The 20,958-nt window shown below is 41.1% G+C and overlaps 1 protein-coding gene across 1 annotated transcript in view; it reads left to right on the top strand.

The window, feature by feature from the left end:
- Positions 1–20,958, top strand: part of cacna1ia (calcium voltage-gated channel subunit alpha1 Ia) — a 145,707-nt gene that overhangs the window by 53,174 nt on the left and 71,575 nt on the right. The window contains exon 3 of the mRNA XM_029436969.1: positions 17,692–17,803. Within this exon, the coding sequence (XP_029292829.1) occupies positions 17,692–17,803 (112 nt within the window). The remainder of the gene's footprint in view (positions 1–17,691; positions 17,804–20,958) is intronic.

Raw genomic sequence — 20,958 nt, 5'->3', positions numbered from 1 at the left:
TGAATGGGCCTCTACAACTTCCAAAATGTCGAGCCAATTTTCTTCCTAAGAATATGACCGTGCAGATTGCATTTACACCTGGCTTGGACCCAATCACAATGCGAGCCAGATGCCCACCAGATGTAGTCTGACTGATCGCATCATTGTGATTGATTGCAATGCATTTCATGTGCATTTACAGCTCATTAACCTCATGTTAATAGTGTCAGTGAGGTCAGAGAATCAATAGCATTGGTGAAATATTTTAATGGCTAGCAATATTTCTCTAATTTGAACATTGCATCCAAAATAACCTAAACACCAAGGATTCAGTGGATAATTCTTTAGTAGGACAGAGTTGCTGCCGATGTGTGAGTAACTCCAAGAAATGTGCTGAATTTTCTTCCTTCACACATGTGATTAATAGGGACCCCATCTCTCTCTCTCTCTCGCTCCCTCACTTCATCGCTGCCCAGTTTCGTCACTCTTCTTCTCTTTCGTCCCCTCTTCCTCTGTTTCTCTGAGTTACAGTTACTTCAGCCATCTGTAAGGCAAAGTCAAGCAGATGGTGTAACAGACAAAGTTAAAATGTCAGCGTGAGTACAAGTAGATGCCGTGGTATTTGGAACAACAGTGGTATTGAATGCGTGGCATTTCTTACATTTCCATTGGTACCAATCATGTGACGTTAGGCAATTAGAGGAGTGGGTTAGAAGGGTTCTAAGTGTGACGTTTTATTAAATTGGGGATATACTCAGTTAGCAGAGCTCACAAGTATAGTAGACTACATGTGTTCAATCCGACGACTGTTAAATATTACAATAACACTCTCTACATTAGATTGTACCAGTGTATTAGTGTTGAACTGACACACTGATCTGCATTAGATTTTTGGCTGCCAGATGATTTAAAAAAAACATTTCCTTTTTAAAATAGCCTTTTGCCTGTCACTTTGGCCAGCACATCTGAGATTATGTCTTGTGAATACATGTGATTTTAGTGAGTAGAGCTGAGAGTAAGCTCCCTATTAGAATAACTAACAATTAATTATGTGGTGAACTTTTGTCTTGATTGAAAGGTCATTTCTACAGCTAATATTTTTAATAGCGCAACAATTACAGATAGATTTTCCTGTAGTAAGGGAGCGAGAGAGGTTTGCATGATACATTTAAAGTTATATTATGACTGAATCAAACAAAGGATGTTTTTTTGGCTCAAAATAACATGCTTCTAGTCATGCTACTGTGTGTGCGTTTGAAAGCAAGTATGAGCGGGTGTATTTTTATGCATTCAAGTTTGTGCGTGTCTGCTCCGCTGTCCTTGTGTCCAAGTGTGTTTGTGTACCCCTGTGCATATTGTGCTTGCCCATACCTGAGCTTGCCAACCTGCAGAGATGCGATCCCACAGGGTGCAGTCACTGCCAGTTCCTATTAATATCAACTGGCACAAGTTGAGCTGTAATGACTAACCTTGGTTATGCTTAAGCTAATGTAGCCTGCATTACAATGCTATCTTTTCTGCAGCTTCTAGGCATTGCTTGCTATTTTTACTTGTATTTCATAACTGATATGTGATGTAAGTCATGTGAAAACCACCTATGAAATGTTAAACTCTTAAGTGTACTTGAGATGTGCTTGTATAAGTAACATCAAACTGACTATGAATCTTTGAACCTGGTTAAGAGGAGGACTGTGGTTAGGGCTAGCCTTGCCCCTGCACCAGAGAATTTACCTGAAAAATGATGGACACAAATGACTGCATTCCTGATTTTGTATTTTGGTTGAGACAGTTCAAGATACTAAGACACGCACACACACACACACACACACACACACACACACAAACACACACACACACACACACACACACACACACACACACACACACACAACACACACACACACACACACACACACACACACACACACCTTGTCTCTCTATCGTCCTCTCACAAACTCTGACATCGCCTCAAGGGAGTATTTAGCCCCACACAGCCACATAGGGATGAAACTGAGGAAGAGACAACAAGATATATAAAGCAATACCATTGAAATGGCTCCTATTTAAACAAATGGAATGATGATAGAAGCAATGAAATTTCTTTTGTTCCATCATCTTTATTTTTGTGTCACATTTTGGTGAGTTTCAAAGGGCTTTTTGCAACTGCTTCCGGTTTTGGAGTTGGAATATGGGATGAAAGAGGAACCCTGTTATTGTCATTGAAGTGGTTGGCAAAGGGTGTACACATTTCTTTCTCCACATATTTCTGTCACATCTTACAATTCCATGATTTTATTCGTCATTTTCAAATCAGACAGATCAATAATGACATCAGTAGAATAATTCTTGCAGAAGTATTATTTTGTCATTCTTTTATTGAGCACTATAACTGTTGAACATGCCTCTATTTAATGATAGCTTCTTTTTTTACTTCAATATATGCACAGAGCAGTTTTCTTGGGCATTTTTCAATATGCTGTGCGTTTATAGTTTGACAGCTGCATACTCACACTTGGGAGCCACTCGGCACAGACACACTCTTGTACCAAAAACTACTGAACAGCACCAGTGGAGCCGTTGAGGTTTATATGCAAGGTGCCCTTCTACAGGGCTAACAGAGGACCATCTTTCTTCCTCCTTCCCTGCTTAACACTCCCTCCTACCTGCTCAAAGGAGTCTGCTGATGTAAAAATTACTACACTGTTATTGTACCATTGCGTAATGTTTAGCCTTAATGTTTGGTAGGTGAATCCATTGCTGTGTCCTGTCATCTTTTGTTATCATTATTTTGTTGAATTTAGCATTCTGGCAGGGAGACTTGGCAGCTGTGCTAATACTGTGCCCTTCACAAGTAGGCAGATTATCAGGGACATTAAAATGAGGGAATGGCCGTTTAACTATTATAATGATGGTAATGAAAATGAGAATAAGGGTCTGCACTGTGGAGAAGCTTGGAAGCATCACAAATGATAGCTATGAGAGTTGGGAGCAACATAAAGTAGCAAATTGCATTGCTACAGTAAGCTAGGCAAATGAATAATGCAAAGGCTAACATCAGTTTGACATGTTTCTTTGCTCTACAAGAAAATGTTATGTGGCCCCAAAGAGACAACACGGCTGAGATCTGAACTAAATATAGGCTACAGTATATATATAGTGTGTAGATATAGTATCATGTCATGTATTGTCATGCTGGGCACATTATGTCTTTTTACCGAGTCATGCTAGCAGCCTCTAGTTGAAGTTAGCAGGTTGCCTCGTCATTCTGTTTCAGCTTCCACTTCAATGCCCTTTCTGGCTTAACCAAGCGTGAGTAAGTAGAAGTGCAGAGGGGACATGGGGACACATTACTAGCTTCTTGTTGCCGCTGTGGTGAAATGCAAGTTACTGCAAAAATAAAGATGTTGTTGGAGGCAGGTGTGTAAGTGTGCATGTATTTTGTGGAGTAGTTTAATGGAGGTCTGGGTATGTATGTGCAGGCGAGTGTGTGTAATTGTGAGCATGTGTGTGTACGTGTCAGGTAGTAATTAATAAAGACAGGAACATTGGCTCTCCTGCCGCGCTGACATGCCTACAGTCCAAACACCAGTCCAAACATTCACACACACTGGAGATAAAGACAAAACGTATTCCTACCAACTGCACAGGAGCTGAAACTTTCTCAGCCAGTTAAAAGGTAAACTTTGACTTAATTTAGCCAGTCAAGCTTGCTCTTAATTTCTATGTCCTAATTTTGTACAAGCTTCACCTGAAGGTAGAAACAAAGAAGAGGGTGCTATGCATTATTGAGTCCCTTCTTCTACTTCATTTCAGTCTTTCAGCACATGTGGATTAATATTGTAGTAGTCTGATAAGGGGAAAGAAATTAAGGACTAGTGTAGAGACGGCGAGAGAAAAAGGTGCGTGCACTCGGAGCCTTGGTGAAGAACTTTATTCGCCCTCTCAGCCCTTCGCAAAAAATTAGGTTCAAAACAAAGTTAACTTGCAAACAAATAACAAAGGCAGGTCGGGGCGAAATCACTTAGTGGGACGTGAACTTGCAGCACACCCTGACAACTAACCATTGGACCTGCAGTGTTTGTTCCACGCTCGCTGCAACAGAAGCAATCAGAATTTTCTGAAGTGATCCAACTGAGAAAAATAATTATGGTTTATGGTGATACAAGTGATGAGGTATTGTGCATGTGTGTTTGTGTGTGAGCTCCTGCACTCTGCTGCTCTCAACAGATCAAATGTCCTCGTATTGAAAGAAGAGGGAGAATCCTCAGAAGGGGCTTTCTTAAACTTTTAGTATTTCTTATGTTTGAAAAAATTAAAAAACAATGACTAGAGGTTGTTTTTATTAAATGTTCACTGTATTGGGTTTGTGTTTATCACACAAGTAAACTTGAATGTGTGCATGTGTTTTACTTTCACAAACCTTTCTCTCAGTCTTAAACCGAGTAAATGACAAAAACTGGAAATGGTTTTATGATGTTGTTCCTTTACAGACAGAGCATAGAAGTCAGGGTGACGCTAAAGTCACCGTTCTCATAACTTGAGAGAAGGGAGGGAGGGATATCGAGCAGGAAAAACAAGGTCAAAGGAAACAAGGACGGAGAAAATGGAAATGATTTACCGTGTGTGAATAATTCTGTTCCCTCTGTCAGTCTCAACATTTTAGTATTTAATGTTCTATTAGAATTCGCAGTAACATTTTATAGCGGCTGAAGTCACTTCACAATAATAAGTAAAAAGTACAGGAGTTTTCAAACTGAAAAACTGATGTACAACACAAAACTTCAGCACCTGAAAGTGGAAGATTGTTATATTTTCCCTGGATTTAGTCTACACGCAACTCGCTATGAAGGAGTTCAGACTGTCAATCATGTTGCTGTCAGTCACTCTTTGTCCCTAAGCCAGCGTGCCTCGTGGCTTATACTTAGGGAGGTGGAACTGACTACTTTGGTGTTTTGGGGCTAGTAGAGAGAGAGAGACTGTTGCGAGAGCAGGAGCTGAGTGGGAGCTGTCACAGCAGCTCTACTGAGCCTGGGGTAAAATTTAGGCCACAATAGCAATTCTTTTTTTTTTGGCATCGGCTAGGGATCACAATAGCCTCTGTTGGTTTACAATGAAACATTTGTAGGATACACTAAATGCCACACAGCATTCGTGTGTGAGACTTATAGAACCAATAACAATGCAATAGTGTTTACAAGTGCTGGCAGCCTGTTAAGATGGACAGCATAGGATTCTGGTGAAAATCAATTAAAATAGCTTGAGGTCTATGTAGTTTTTCCCCCTCTTGAGCAAAACGACACAAATAATATCTTCCTTTCATTATGTAATCTTGCGTTATCGTAGACTATAAGTATATATTCTTTTCAGTAAGAAGGAAACTAAGTCATTGTTAAAACCATGCTAGAGGTGCGGCTCTAGGGATGCAATGTCACTCCGTTGGTTGTTCTGTCCAGACTGAAATATGTCAAAAACTATTGGATGGATTGTTATGACATTTGGTAAAGACATCCATTGTGCCCAGAGGATGAATTCTAATTACTTTGGTGATCATCTAACTTTTCCTCTTAACACCACCGGCAAGTCAAAGTCTTTCATGGTTCCCCGATAATGAATTCTAACAGGGCTGCACGATGCATCGTTTCAGCATCGTCATTGTGATGTGCAACGCTAACATGCTAGACTCAATGTTAGGTTAACATGGTATAAACAAGAAACTGTACCTGCATTATATCAGCATGTTAGCATTGTCATTGTGAGCATGTTAGCATGCAGAGGTTAGCATTTAGCTGAGTTTTTTGTGGTAATTTAGTTAGTTTTGAGTGCCTGTTGTATGTGTTTTCACACATCCTCCTAATTCCAATAGGAACTGTGTAAGGCTGTCAAAAGAAAAATTAATTCCTCCAGCATCTCCTTTTGTATTACTTAAGGACACTGAGGATGTTGAACACAGGATCAAAGGTGGACGGAGCACTTGTCTGCTGGTGGATGCATTAGGCGCCTGTTAAACTTATTCAAACCCATTTTTAACCCTCTTAGAAAGAACATTTTTTGCTCTATGTTGGGGAAATTTATTATGCATTGTGTTCATGTCCCATTCCACTATCATTACGAGAAGCTATTAAGGTCTACTTCATCACTATCTATGCAATAAAGAATGAAAAACAGTAAACCGAGAAAGACAGAAAACAGTCACCTTTCTGTTGGAAAATTATTTAATGGCTGGATCACAAACTTAATAATTATTATTGTTCTTCTAAGTGTCTCTCTCTCCCTCTGTCTCACTCACTCCCACTATGTGTCGCCTCATTCATCTGCCGTGCTACTCTCGGCGTGTTTGTTCTCCTTTCATGAAACACCTGTGAAAAGCAGGGATTCTCTCGCCATGCCCGCAACTAGAGGCGTATATGCAGGGAGCCTCACCAATCACGAGGAAAATCGATTGCCAGAAAAGAGAAGACGCACGCAAAGTGAAGAGAAGATCTTAAGAGTTCAGGCCGCACCCATGCAGCTTAAAGAACAGTAAATCAAGATTGCGTACAAATGCGGTACATCTTTCATACTGTATGTCATGCAGACAGGCTGGCGTATATATACTACAGCACTCCAGTCGTTTAGGCTACATTTATGCTGCCTGGTGAAAAGAAATTGCAGAATTGTTATAGATCAATTCAATGAAAAACATCTGGTAGTACTGCTCTAATTTAAACATTTTAAAGAAAAGAGCAAAACCACAGATCACAGCTTTTAAACGCTGCCACAGCCAAGCCCCTCTCTCTTGTTTCCTTCTCTTACTCAGGCCTCAGTCGGGTTTTTTTTCAACAAGGGATCATGTCAGCCCATTAGACCCCTGTTGAAATATGGATGAAGAGATGAGAGAGATGAGGGCGTACACTTTCCTTCTCAACCAGATCCTCTTCATCCCCATCTCCTCCTTCTGATCTCTGTTATCCTTACTTCTGTCAGTTCAGAGAGAGTGATGAGGGTGTTTGTGTACTACTCGGATGAAAACCTGGAATGTAACGTCGCTCACGTGTCATACACTTTCTCCCAAGGAATTATGGAACTCATTTGACAATGAGCTGAATCTGTCAGTCAATGTCTGCAGTTTTTTTAATTGTCTCCCTTCAAGATTTCAACAACAACATATAGGCTTCCCTTTCATCAGATGTTGTAAATGAAACATAATTTCCCAACACACAGACTTTATCCGGTTAGGGTTATTTACTTGCAGTCTTCTTCTTCGTTCCTCTTCTGGTTTACCTTTCCCATCTCAAATATAAATGTGCATTTGCTGCAGGCATTTACTGAAAGAACACAGACGAGTAAATTAATCCCAGTTTTCAACTGAGAGCACAGATTATGAGACCATTGGGACAGATTTCCGGATTTGGTAAATGTGTATTCGGTCTTCAACATGGCAGGTGTGTCAGTTTTAAAAGGATTGAATAATGTTTGCACTCTGTGCTCTTAAATTAAGCACCCGCGGCCCACAGATCAATGGTTGATGAATGTGGACTGTCAGTTTCTATCAGACTGTTTTCTGTTTCTTTCTTCTTTGCATAGTAACCTGAAGTACAGTAGGAGTGATTATGGGATACAGAGAACATGGACCTTGAAAGCCAGAACAACTCGCACTTACGTCATCTCAAATAGAGGCAGTTCAACCTCAAGAACGCCAAGTTGGTGTTTTCTGGCGATTGTCGTCGTCAAAAAAATAAAGTAATTTCCAATATCCAGATATCGAGTTAATTTCGCCCTACTGGATATTACATGAGTTGAATAACAACAACATCTTCACAGAGATGTTAGTTCACCACCAGGAAGTATTGCTAAGGCATTCAACAAAACACAACAAAATACAAAACTTTTTTTGAATTTTTTGAGTTTATTTCGACACATTATAGACGCTGTTGAACATGTGCCAGGTTGGTTAATATATCCATATAACTTCTGCTAGAGCAGCTCAAAAGCCACAGTGGGGTTATTATCTCTCGATGCGGCTTTTTCATCAGACTAGGTTTTGTGCTATATTTACCAGTGATCGCCTGAATTACGCAGTTAAACACGCAGCCATCATACTTCCTGACTTCACTCATATGGGATAGCAGTGACACACTGGTTCTATCTGCCAAATTTGGTCAAAAGAAGTGGGACAAGTGTGCAACTCTATGTTGTATTTGGACCGAGCCGCTGAATTGGGACAAAGGCTTCGAGTGAATCTGTAAACTCCCACTGAGTCGTTACGCACACTGAGACCAAACAAATGGATCCACAGATGGATAAGGGGTAAGGGGCAGCGAAAAATGGACATGCTCGGCTAAAACAGGATTGTCCGTCCATTTTATAGCGGCCATTTGTGATGCTAATTTCCCCACCGGAGAGGCTCTTCCTGTTTGTCTTTTCTCTGTGGACTTATACTGCTAAAACAAACAGGTGGTCCTGATTCTAGAGTAGCAGACAAAGCCCAGCGCTGCCCTATAGCGGCTGTAAGGAGGTGAGAAGTTGATGGCATGATCGCTGAGCAGATGGCAGCACCACATGTGACAAGTCAAGTCGCTATTAAAGACTAAAGGGGTTCAAATAGCTCTTGTGTTTGAAGGCATGCATGATTTCCAAAAGTGTTTCTTGATGAGCACTCAGTATGTAATGGCTGAGAAAACGACTTTTTTTTGTTGCAAATGCAAGGTTTTTGCTTGTGGTGAGAGATTGAATAGATTACAGATAGAGAGAAAGACAGATGGCTTGAGGGATGTTGAGGGTTGGTGAGGATGGTCTCTTGTCACATCAGAGTCTGACTAGTCTCTGCGGATGTCAGCAGCATAGTCCTGTCATCACATATCTTTTTCTTCCTCTCTCTCTCTCTCTCTCTCTCTCTCTCTCTCTCTCTCTCTCTCTCTCTCTCTCTCCTAACTCCTGTTTCCAAAACTCTGACCCTGTGTCGAATTCAAACTAATGGCTTGTGATTACACTGCATGCACCACTGTCCACTGACCCACCAACCCATCACCAACCATCCCCAATTTGTCCTATGCGTGCCTTTCTCAAATTCCTTTGCTCACTTCTTTCACCAACCTCCTCTTTCACCCCTGAATCGCCTCTGTACTCTCAGTTTATATTGGTCTCCCTCAGTCTGTCTTTCAGTTTCCACCTCTCCATCTCACTGAGTCATGTCGTTCTTTCTCGATCGCCCTCTCCCTCACACATACACAGGCATAGAAAGTATTGGCTTATATTTCCCATGGTGTCTGCAATACATTCAGCTTCACTAGCGGCAGCAATGTACTGGAGCAAGGCACCTGCTGTGCTGAGCTGATATGAGGAGAAAGACGGATACACAGTCACACACATGCAGATGCGCACACACCGTGAGCTTTCAAATGCTCAGAAATGGATGGAAAATGTAATCGTCCTCTGTCTGTAATTGCAAACACTGTGCATAACTACAAACTGGTACACAATTAAAATATGTTTTACATTAGCCCACAGGGAAATGTGTGCGTACAAACAGCACAGCAAAAACAAAAACCCATGCATGAATATTGACACACACAGTTTGTGTTGTCTCAGTGGCTAAAAGCAACCCTGTCTGCTCCCGTTGCCTTGGTTACAGGCCATAGGCTTGTCTTGAGAGTTGCTCCAGGTCTTTGCTCGCCATGTCGGACTGTGTGTCCGTCTGTCTCTGCGTCTTTCTTTCCTCATCGTATGACTGCATGTGCATCTATGTGCTTGTGTGTCAGGTTGGACTGCTGTGTGTGTGTGTGTGTGTGTGTGTGTGTGTGTGTGTGTGTGTGTGTGTGTGTGTGTGTGTGTGTGTGCGTACATCGATCCGCAGTCACGGTGGTGAGACCACAACACATTATGTGTCAATTTCCCCAAGCCGTAAATGAATCATGAGCACAATTATCAAATTAGTTTGCAGTTTCTCGGATTATGTAATGAGTCCACTCCCTTATGTTTCATAATTGCTTATTTTTCTGTCAAAAATGTTTCCAGAAGGATGCTGAAAATGTCTTACAGGCAGTAATGGCAGACCAAGTGTTTCTCATGTGTGACACTTCACCACTGCTGCATATACACATTTGAATTGAGGCTTAAAGGTTTGCTTCATGATTGATATTTGCTGCCTCAACAACAGTGCAATGGCAGTCCTCGATGAGACAGTCCTATGCTTATCAGTGGAGCATGCCTTCACAGATTTAACAGAAGCAGATAAGGAACCTCGTCGCTTTGCTATAATGCCAGATTAAACCGGGCTGTGTACTCCACTTGTATATTTAAATGAACCCAAAACACAGCCTGCATTTCTCCATATGCCTGAGCATATGCTGACAAGGCATTATGCGGATATGTACGCCCATCTTCACTTTGCTTACATTTATCTCTCAGGAATGCATAGTGAATGCTAATCGTCCATGTCCTTGTGTGTGAAACTTACAAAAGAAAAGAATGACAGACAGAAATTGATGAAAGTTAATTGAAATGATTCACTTGACCTTCATCTTGTTTTGGTGGCAAGGCTGATTTAATAAAAAGAAGACTTCAGTTTATGAAGACTAAATTAAATAAAAACAGGCTTGATTTGATTAAACTCTTTGCTGTACATCAGTACTCTGCCATTTATCATCATTTGTTTACCTTTGCACTGGCCAAAATGGGCAATGCACAATCACCAGCCACACTAGTTTATATAGGACAGCTGGGCCACTGGCTGGCAAGCCCTTAACTGCAACATGGCAGAAACAATAAAAAAAAACTAAGTTTGCAAAGATACAGTTGCTTGTCCAACAACAGTTGGTGGGAGATTGTAGTGATCGGCTATTATTGACTCATCGGCCAGAACATATGCGCCAGTGCAAACTATACATATTTACAAAAGGTTGTAGCATAGTATTTATGTTAACTTCAGAGCAACTTTACCAATGCATTTACACCTTAATGAAACTTTTTATGCTCGCTCATGCACTGGCTCAGCCCTTGTTGAACGGCACAACAAGATACTCAAGTTATAAAGCAGGCTACGACTATACCCTGCAAAAAAAAAATGTTTCCGCCGCTGGAAAGCAAATCTGTGGTTCTTGGACATTTAGAGACCCATTTCTATTCATTGCATGACACACACTTTTCAAAAAGCCGTCTTATTTTTGAGGAAGGTCTTATCTTAAAGACTGCCAACATTGTTATGGAGCAAAAACAGATTTTTAGTGCGGGGGAAAATATGCAAAAATATAATCCCTCAAATTGTGTTTTTATTGGGAGGGGCAGAAGGTGTGTGTGTGTGTGTGTATTGGAGTGTGAGAATACACTCATATGCAAACTTTTTTTTCTGGGCCTGCCAAATTGAAAGTAACATTTGCTGAGTACAAGCATAGCAGTTCTTATAGAACATGTACTGCACTTTGCTTGAGGCTTTTAGGATGGTGGTTTACTTGTTATTCGAGGTGCTGCGCTGTGCATATGCTCCTTTGGTTGGAGAGCTTTTGACCCACCGGTTTGCAGAGGGAAGGGCTTTGTTAAGAACATAATGAACTCATCTGTCACTATTAAAAGTGTAACGGGTTCATTTGTGCAGCTTTGCATAGATAGGTAAGGGGTATGCAATATGCAAATTCAACCACACAATCCTGTGTATGCAAAGAGGTCAGGGCACAGAAAGGAATCGTTAGGAAATATTTAGGAACAAAGTAAAAAGTTTTCAGACATATGTGGACCAATAGGAAGTAGAAATGAGGCCAAGCGGCCAGAGGGTTAGACAGAGAAAAACCAGCCTGTGATAGACTCATTGATCAATTTTACCACAAGGTTCTAGGAAATTAAGTGGGTTAAAAAGAGGGATGAGAGCAGAGTGAGGAAGGTGTGGAGATCCCTGGCAGTGTGCCTCACTACTCCATCATAGAGAGGGACACAGAGAGCGAGAAGCAAGGGCAAGCTACAGAGTCAAAACAAATGTGTGACTGTCTGATGCCAGGGACAGTGAGCAGACACACTCTGTATCAGCGTGTACACTGGTTGACATCACTCAGGCGCTCTGGCGGATTCTACTTCCAGCAGCTGGGACCCTCCTCGCTGTGTGACACACATAGTAGCTGACGTTGTGACACACGCCACAACTATGGAATTGTTTTTTACGACACACTGGACTAGATGGGACAGAGGTTGTCACAAAATTGGTGGTGGAGGAGAATGTGTGTGTGTGTGTGCGTGTGTGTGTGTGTGTGTGTGTGTGTGTGTGTGTGTGACTGTCTATTTATGTGTATATCTTTTTACGAAGGACAGTACTGGTTTACTGGGACTACACAAAAGTGTGTGTACCGTCACCTATATGTACTCATTGGTAGAAGAGGCAGGCACAGGGTTCAGTGCCACAGTCGAAAGGAGGATGTCATTTTGATTCAATTTGTATGAGACCTGAGGGTTTTCACAGGAACACACACATACATGCAAACACATGTAGGCACTAAGGAGGGGGAGCTCTGTTGAAAAGCCTCATTGTAAATTACAGAGATTTCATCCAGACATGAGTCATCCTGTTCTTAACAAGCGTACCCTTCAGCTGATGATTTGGTGCATCCATTTAATAGTCATTCCTACATTTTCCATTAGATTAGCCTATATAAATGCCCACACTGAAACACACACACACACACACTTTACTATTTGTGCAGCAGTGAAAAGAATCATGCAGAAAAAGAATTTGGTTCGTAATAACTTTGATTCCCATTTGCGTAAATAATTTATCATGCAGCCAACTCGTGAAGGTTGTTTTTCCTACTCAGTCTGAGCGGAGCAGTCTTCAAAACACGTGACAGAAAAAAAGATGAGATTGAAAGAAGACTAAACGTCCATACTTGATGTCTGACTAGCAGCAAGCACTTAACTGGCAGATGTTACACGTGTAGGTTGTTAGAATCAGTAACGTATAGGAGTAGATCCGGTCTTAATAATAAATATCTGGCGTGCCTAACACATGTGCCTCGAAATGAAATGAAGGGAAAAACAAGTTAAAATAGAGTGCTAAAGTTTAAATATTCAGCACATTATGGTTAATCTCAGCTCTAAGGGTGCTACTTTAAAATGTTAAGATGCTGCAGCCAGCGGAGAATACAGAATTCTTTAAGGGAAATAAAGGGAAAGAAATGCACTCAGGTAATAAATTGGTTTTACACATGCACCAGAGCCCTCCATTTTTACATTCGATGATTACAATAATTAGTTTTTTGTAAAGATCTTTTCCTTTTTGAAGGTGTGGAGAATAATGTCATACGAGGGCTCCGTAGCGCTGCTTTTTTGTTACCTGAATGCATCACAAAGACAGACAAAAAGAGAATCAGTGACACGAAATGATCCTGCAATGTTTTAACAAAAAGAAAGACACAGAGCTTGATAAAGTTGGAAAGAAAAAGGATGAAAGAGGAGAGCAAGTGTCTGACGAAATCTGTATTGACGCAGAGGGACAGGCGTAGAAATAGGTAGAGACGTGGAGAAGAAGAAGAAGAAGAAAAAGAGGGAAAGGATGAGATGAGAGGAGAGTAAAGACAGGGAGGAGGCCCTGTCTGCATCCTAAGAAGATTAGACATACAGGAGTGAGTAGAAAGGAAGCGAAGGCATGATGCTAAACAGAGAGAAAGACAGAGACAAATAAATGCAAGCTGAACCTCCTCAGTCACACGTGGGTGGTCTCCAGGTGGATCTGTGAACGTTTCAAGGGAAAATATCGCACGAGTAATAGCTTTAAAAGAACAATTAAATGAAATGCTGAAGCTCAATAACATCATACATCCCTTCCTCTCACCTCAAAGCATCCTCGGTGTCAGACTCCTAAACATGATTAGGGAGTGACATGACCAGCGTGTGAGTAAGCCGCCTGCTGCTGCTTCATTTCCCTGGGGAGGGAAAGAGTCCAGGGTCAGTATGACACAGAAAGTGAACTCGAGCCAGCGCTTAGTCACTTCACATGACAGTGCAGATGCTGCTGATACTACAAGTGGTGTAACGGGTGTTGTTTTACATGTGACGGAGTGTCGAGAAAGTTGTGCGTTTTTCACCCGAGCTTCTCCGCAAATATCCCAAACTCTGAGCTGCGAAGAGATATGTGAGAAAGTTCAAAACAAGCATTATGCAACAGCACAGCTTCTGTCCTTTGTGTCCCGTCTCGTGTTTGTTTGCAGCTAAGTCCCAAACAAGTCTTCCCCCAAATGCCTTTTAGAAATCAGTTTTTTATTAAATTCATTTCCTGTCTTCTCCTCTTTTCTCCCCGACTGTCTGTCTCACTCACTTCTTTCTCTGCGAGTTCACACCATGCCTCTGTTCTTGGCTCCTGCTTTGCTAGCACAGAACCTCAGGGCAGGTTCTTTAGTTGTGCTATGGGAATGCTACACACACACACACACACACACACACACACACACACACACACACACACACATAGACAAACGCAAGCTTGATTGATTTGTCATTGCCTGTCGAGACATTTTTTTTGCTGGGAGGGCAAAATTGTCCATCGTTTGATCTGTCACACCTGGGAAAAAATGAAAAGCTGAGGGGGAAAAAGGAGAAGTAGAAGGAAGAGGGGGGGAGAGAGGGGGGAGAGGCCGCAGCTGGGAGAATTGATATTGAGGGAGAAGAGTTACAGAAAGGAAGGAAAGAACAATGTAACCCAAAGTGGGTTAGACCCTTATTTATTTCAAAGAAAGGGTGGTGGTTAGATAAGGAGACAAGGAAGAGGAAGCAAAGAGACATCATAAATATATTTCTCTTCACACATCGCTCTGATATTATTTCTCCCCATGTTCCTGTTACCCCCTAGAGAACAGTGCTAAAGAGATAGCAAAGACAGCAGAGAGGCAGCCGGATGGAGAGACGTACAGATTAACGTCGTGTGTGCAGGAGAGAGACAAATTGGAATAACAAATATGTTTGCAGCCACATAATCCCCGTATAAAAGCAGATAGTGTAAATGTGCGTGTTGCACGGATCATCTACAGTTCTGAAAAGTGCATTTAATAACTCTTTAGAAAATCCTTGAGCTTCAAATCACTTTATTTTTCATGTTTAGTTTTGTCTTTGGACCTTTTAGAAATTCAGTTGAATTAGAAATGAAGCGCGTCCCTGTGCAAGGCAGGTTCAGTGAGAGGATAGCCACCGACATGAGATGTGACGCGACTGAAAGCTAACGTCTAACGTCTGCAGCGTCTTTAATTCAGTGGACGCTGTTTGCGCAGGTCATAATTTATCTTTCATCAGATTTCAGTTTTAAAGGGATGAAACTTTCTCGCACTTTCTCAGGCGCCATCAGTGACACAATGTGTTCATTCAGAAGATCACAGATATCTTGAATTCTGACTTATTTCAACTAAAACTTAGGTTTTTGTGAATGTTTTTCAGTGTACTGTATTATCATACAGTTTATGCAGGTCAGGGATGCACGGTGCAATTTTGCTACTGGTTTTATGATAAAATCATGCCTTTTTGTTTAGTTTATTTACACACGCTCATGTGCAAACAGCGATAATGGTGCCAGACAGTGTTTTGAAATTGTGTTCAAACAGTTATAAAATTACAAATAACCCTTACACTGTATGTGGGATTAGCCTTTCTTACTTTGGTATAGATCTTTAAGAAGGATGACTTTTATTACAATTAAGGTAGAGACTGCATTGTGTCAGATTAATGGGTATAAATATCAAACTGTCACTCTTCCATTTTGTTAATTAAGCATTTGCCATCATCCATGTAAAAATGAGTTGGTCACGTTAACATGTGTGCCACACGCAGACACATTTCCTACATCGCACTACCAGGGAGCATACATTCTGTAAGTGCAAAGTTCATGAGAACAAAAGACTTACAGTAAAGCTCATTATGTGAACATAAAAGACAAAAAGGCTAAGAGTTGAGAGGATATAGTATAGAAGTAAAATAACATAAGCTTGACAGATTAAGCTATGAAAGAAGTGAAAAGCTGTAAAAGACTTTTAATCTGCATGACAGTGATTATAACACACACACACACACACACACACACACACACACACACACACACACACACACACACACACATACCTCCCACTATTGTATGCATAATACTGTATAAATTAAATATGTAAAGTTGCCTTTTCAGGTTTATTAATCTTTGAATAGCATTAAAATGACACAATAATTACATTGTATTAACTCTTTAAGAAGTATGAACCAGGGTGGTGCAGCAGTCTGCAGGGTGACACGGTTGCTTTGTAAGATGAGGAGAGAGGAAAGTTAGAGAGGGAGAGTGAAGCAGCACATTGCCAGGTTGTAAGTCAGACTCAAGTAAACTGTTTAATTCTATTTATATTGCCACTGTTTTGAAATTGTTAATGAAACAAAAATGAGCGAATACTGTTGTATCTTTCATCATTGTAAGTAAATATCCCAAAAGGGGTCTTGTGCCTTGACAGGCAATAGTATTTACTTTGTCTGATTGTGTGACTCATACAGCAAGAATAGGTTGGCTGGAAAAATACTTCTCATATTCATTGTCGTTGACGAATTGCTCACTGGCAGCGTGACGGCTGTGTGACCTCTTAACTCGCATGGTGTGTTGCATACACGCTGCTGATGACGCTACGTTCTGATATTTTTGATGTGATTTTGTCTGTTTCTATACTTGATGCCTGCTTTGGTAAAATGCAACGCTGTATCGCACTGGTTAGCATTTTTGTTTTCTCAATTTAGAGTTCTAGAGTTTAGAGTTTAGAGTCCTATTGGTGAAATTGTCCAATGTTATGTTGTATGGTGTTATAATTGATAGCCCAAAAGTCATACCCAGTACTTAAAGATTAGACTAATAGATTATACGAGTTTAAATTAGCACGATGATCATTTAAAAAGAAGTATTAAGTTGTTAGCTAGAAAAATAACAAAAACAATAACTGACAGGATCCTTTTTTATATTGATTTTAATGAACATAAATGTGTTTTAAATACATTACAGGGTTCAGAATGAGAACATTGTTCTGAAAATTCAAACTTTATCTGCAGCTTTATTTGAAACCTCGGCTGTATGGAGATGTTTACCCACCTTTCAAGATTCTTTGTTCTCTGCTGGGATATTATCCTCATATTGGGACTACTGTTTCCTGTTAACACGGAGACAACCCAGCGCCCACTCAGTCTACGTGGGAGTTAAAGCAAACGCACCTGACGGCCTGAAGCTAGCAGGCATAAAGCGGCTTTCATGGGACTTTCGAAGTGTATCAGAGTTTAGAGGATAAATTACAGTCACTTATTAGATTCTAATCTGTCACAATCTGTCTTTAGGTTTTGTGTCTTTGGTATTTAAAACACTCTTTTCATATTTCCAGGAGTCAAGTGATGAGACAGATGTGTTCAAATTTAAGGTATTTGATTTAAAGCATAAACTAAATGACTACATTTCTGTTTTTTTCTTATGCGGTTTAGGTTTTCTTTTGACAGGAGTAAAATTGACTGTATCAGTTTGGATGCGTACACAACATGCTGATTCTTTTCTCATCTATAAATCCAACTGCTTTAAGTTCTCGTACATTTAATCCACATCACTCTTTTTCAATAATGTGTCATATTCATATCATTGATGTATATAAAAACCCTACAAATTGTATCCCATCTATCCAGCCATACGTTCATCCAGTTTGAAATGTGTATGGCTGTGCATTTCTCCTCCGCTGCTACGCTCCTTAACCCCAGTCCTGTTAATACGTGGTTCGAGAGGATTAGCATCATGGTGATCCTGCTCAACTGTGTGACACTGGGCATGTACCAGCCCTGTGAGAACATCGACTGCACCTCGGACCGCTGCCAGATACTGCAGGTAAGGTAGACCTCTGTGTGTTTGTGTTTGAGCCCGTGTGTGTGTGTGTGTGTGTGTGTGTGTGTGTGTGTGTGTGTGTGTGTGTGTGTGTGTGAGAGAGAACAGCATGTCAGCTACTGATGAAGAGATAGAACAACACTAATTATTTAATTATTAATTATTCAATTATTTGACATTGACTCAGAGAAGCTCACAACTCCTCTTACTCTTTTTAAAAGCTCTGACTGCAGACACAAACTGCAGCCGGAATATTTCTCTCTTGGAAGCTTTATATTTCCATCTGCTCTTTGAAGAAGGAGTTGGGACTCAAGTTTGTTTTAATATAGTCTTGTGCAGCCGCATGTGATTTTGTCACTACGTGATGAGAATACACTTCTGTTTGTGACGGCCACAGATGCCACAGCCGACAACTGTTTCAGCCACAGTCTTCAATTCTACGTCTTCTGTTGCGATGTATTGTTTTAATCACTGTCTTACAAGAAAAGCGCTATATAAGTCTAATGTATTATTATTATTATTAGTATTATTATTATTGTCTTGATAAAGCTTTTGATCTGCATGGTTTGGTCCTATGCCACAGCTATCCCTAGACATTTACCGCTGAACTGAATACAGCCGGCTTAATGAGATGAGTTTTAACGAGGCTATTCTCTAAATTATTTAGGTTTTCACAAGGCGTGAAACAAAGCCGTCCGCACCCATAAAAACATCCGTGTAGGTCGTTTGTGCAAACAGCTTATTACGATTTATATTTACGTTTGTTATTAGGTGACGACCTCTATTGGCCGAGTATTTATGATGGGAGCAAAGGAGAGAGTCGGGTATAAAGAGCAACAGGGGCGTAGCTAGGTTTTCAAGTTTGGGCGGGCTTAGCCCAGAGGTGAGGGGGAGCTGTGTGCACCTGCATGGTAGTACAGTTACCATTAAAGGAACTCAGATGGCACGATGATGGAGAAGTAAGTCTGGGAGTTTTGCACTGAGCAAAGCCGCTACACACCCGTAGTGTTCTGTGCTGGTTGTGTCGTCAATATATTAGTGATGTTATCCAGGTCCAAGCCCACCTAAAATAGGCAGTAGCTACGCCACTGAAGAGCAACAAAGTCCGCAGTGGGAGGAAGGTGGGTCAAACAAATTCAGGACGTTCACTCAGGAGACCGGTGTTCATGTCCCGTTGGAAACCAAAAGTCAACACAGAGTTATTGTAAATGACATACATAACTATGTTAGTATGTGACTACATCACGTACCACATCAGGTATGTAACATAGACTCACTTATTTTAACCAAAAGCTGAACCTAATCACTTAGTTTTCTTGCTTAAACATAACCAGTTAGTGATGTTAGTTATGTTAGTTAGTTAGCGCATGGTCAGTCATAGTACGGAGCCCCGGGAGCAGTTTGGGGGTTCAGTGCCTTGCTCAAGTGCACCTCGGCACCTCCCCACCTACCAGTCCTCTCTCTGTACTTGGTCCGTATGGGGGCTTGAACCGACCTTCCAGTTCCCAAGGCAAACAAGCTATTCTCTCATCAGGTTGGAGGATGTGCTGCGGGAAACAATGCATGTTATTCTCAAGATGTTTGTCATGAAGCGAAATATTTGTAGGTCGGTTTTTTTGGGGGGACTTTATTGACGCTGGAACAGGTCATCGTTGAAAAGAGTCACCCTTATGTTAGAGCACAGATTCATTTATTGTTTATTGTGTGTTTGTTTTTTGGCCAAATATTGGCAAATATTTTCCTTTTGTTTCTGTTGGTAAGCCGTGTAGGGCTGATGTGGGTTGTGTGTAATTTGCCAACTGGCTGACGACGTTGTGTTCCTCTGGGGTTATAATTGCTTTTCAATTAAGTCAATTTGGCCGGCTCAATTTCAGGTTTCACAAGGACAACCTTATTCTGCCTTACATGTTTTTTGGTTGGCGATTTGTAATGTCCATTGATATTGAAAGTCCTCTAACCTGAGGTGTCTGCTGTTGGTTTGTCCCACGTGTTGGTGCTATGACTGATTTCACTGCCATATCTCACTTGCCTAACAGCACATTAGAGTGGATTAGAATATCAAATAAAGCCCCCCAGACCAAACTGTAATAGGTTTATATATCTCATTGGATTTTCTCTTCATTGTGCAGAGATTTAAAAAAAAGCCTTCACTGCAGTTTTAAAACTGTGTGACACATCTTCACTATCTCCCTCCTCCTCCTCTTCCTACCACTCCTCCCAATGCCATCTTTACTCCTCCCTATGATCCCATTCCTACACACTTACTCTCTTTCCCTTCCTCCACCCTTTGTCTCTCTAACAAGCACATTGTCTCCCCAGGCAGTGTAGGGGGTCCTGTTCTGGTGGTTGCTAATGGTAACAGGAGGGATTTTGCTGACAGAGCTTAAATTGTGACAGTGGACCTCATATGCTTATTTGGATCTCTGTGAAATACACTACCCCCCCCCCCGTCCCCCGTCCCCCCCACACCTCGCTTACTGGAGGAAAGAGACAAGGTAACAGCCACAAACAATGTGAACACTGCTCCTGGATCTGTGTAGATATCTGTATTCTGGGTTAAATTGGGATTCCTAACAAGGCAGAGCCCTGGTGCTCCAGCGGTTCAAAGTCTCAGTCAATACCTAAAAATACATTTTAAAAAAAGTTTGACATTTAGGAAAACACATTTTTACTTTGTTCCCAAGAGTTAGAAGAATGTTCAAGACCGCTCTCATGTCCGTATGGTAAATATGAACAGTCTCAACTACGGTGACTTCAAAGAGTCCGACCAAATCAACAGTCTGCCACATGACTCCATAAAAGCGCAACAGGTTGTTTTCACACTTTGGTTTTTGTGCGGATTACACAGACTACATGTAACGTGTTCATTAGAGAGCTTTAGACAGAGCCAGTCTACCTGCTCTAATTGGCTGCTGGCACTGGTGCAAATATTCTCTTTTCACTATCAGCAAGAAAGCAAGTAACTTTAATTCCCAAAATGTCAAACTATTTTTTTTTAACTAGAAGGGATAGGAAGGGTAACTTGGATATTGTTTCTTGAAAAAACAAATTGCTACTGATTCTCCCCCCCCCCCCCCCCACTGCTTTGAAGAGCACGGAGAAGTTTTCAAAGCAGATATTTCAACACCTTGGCTCAGAACAGAAACTATCTGCATGGC

This window comes from Cottoperca gobio, chromosome 8, assembly GCF_900634415.1.
Source record: "Cottoperca gobio chromosome 8, fCotGob3.1, whole genome shotgun sequence".
Lineage (NCBI taxonomy): Eukaryota > Metazoa > Chordata > Actinopteri > Perciformes > Bovichtidae > Cottoperca > Cottoperca gobio.
Note: the sequence above shows the minus strand (reverse complement) of the source record. Positions and strands in the feature narration are given on the sequence as shown.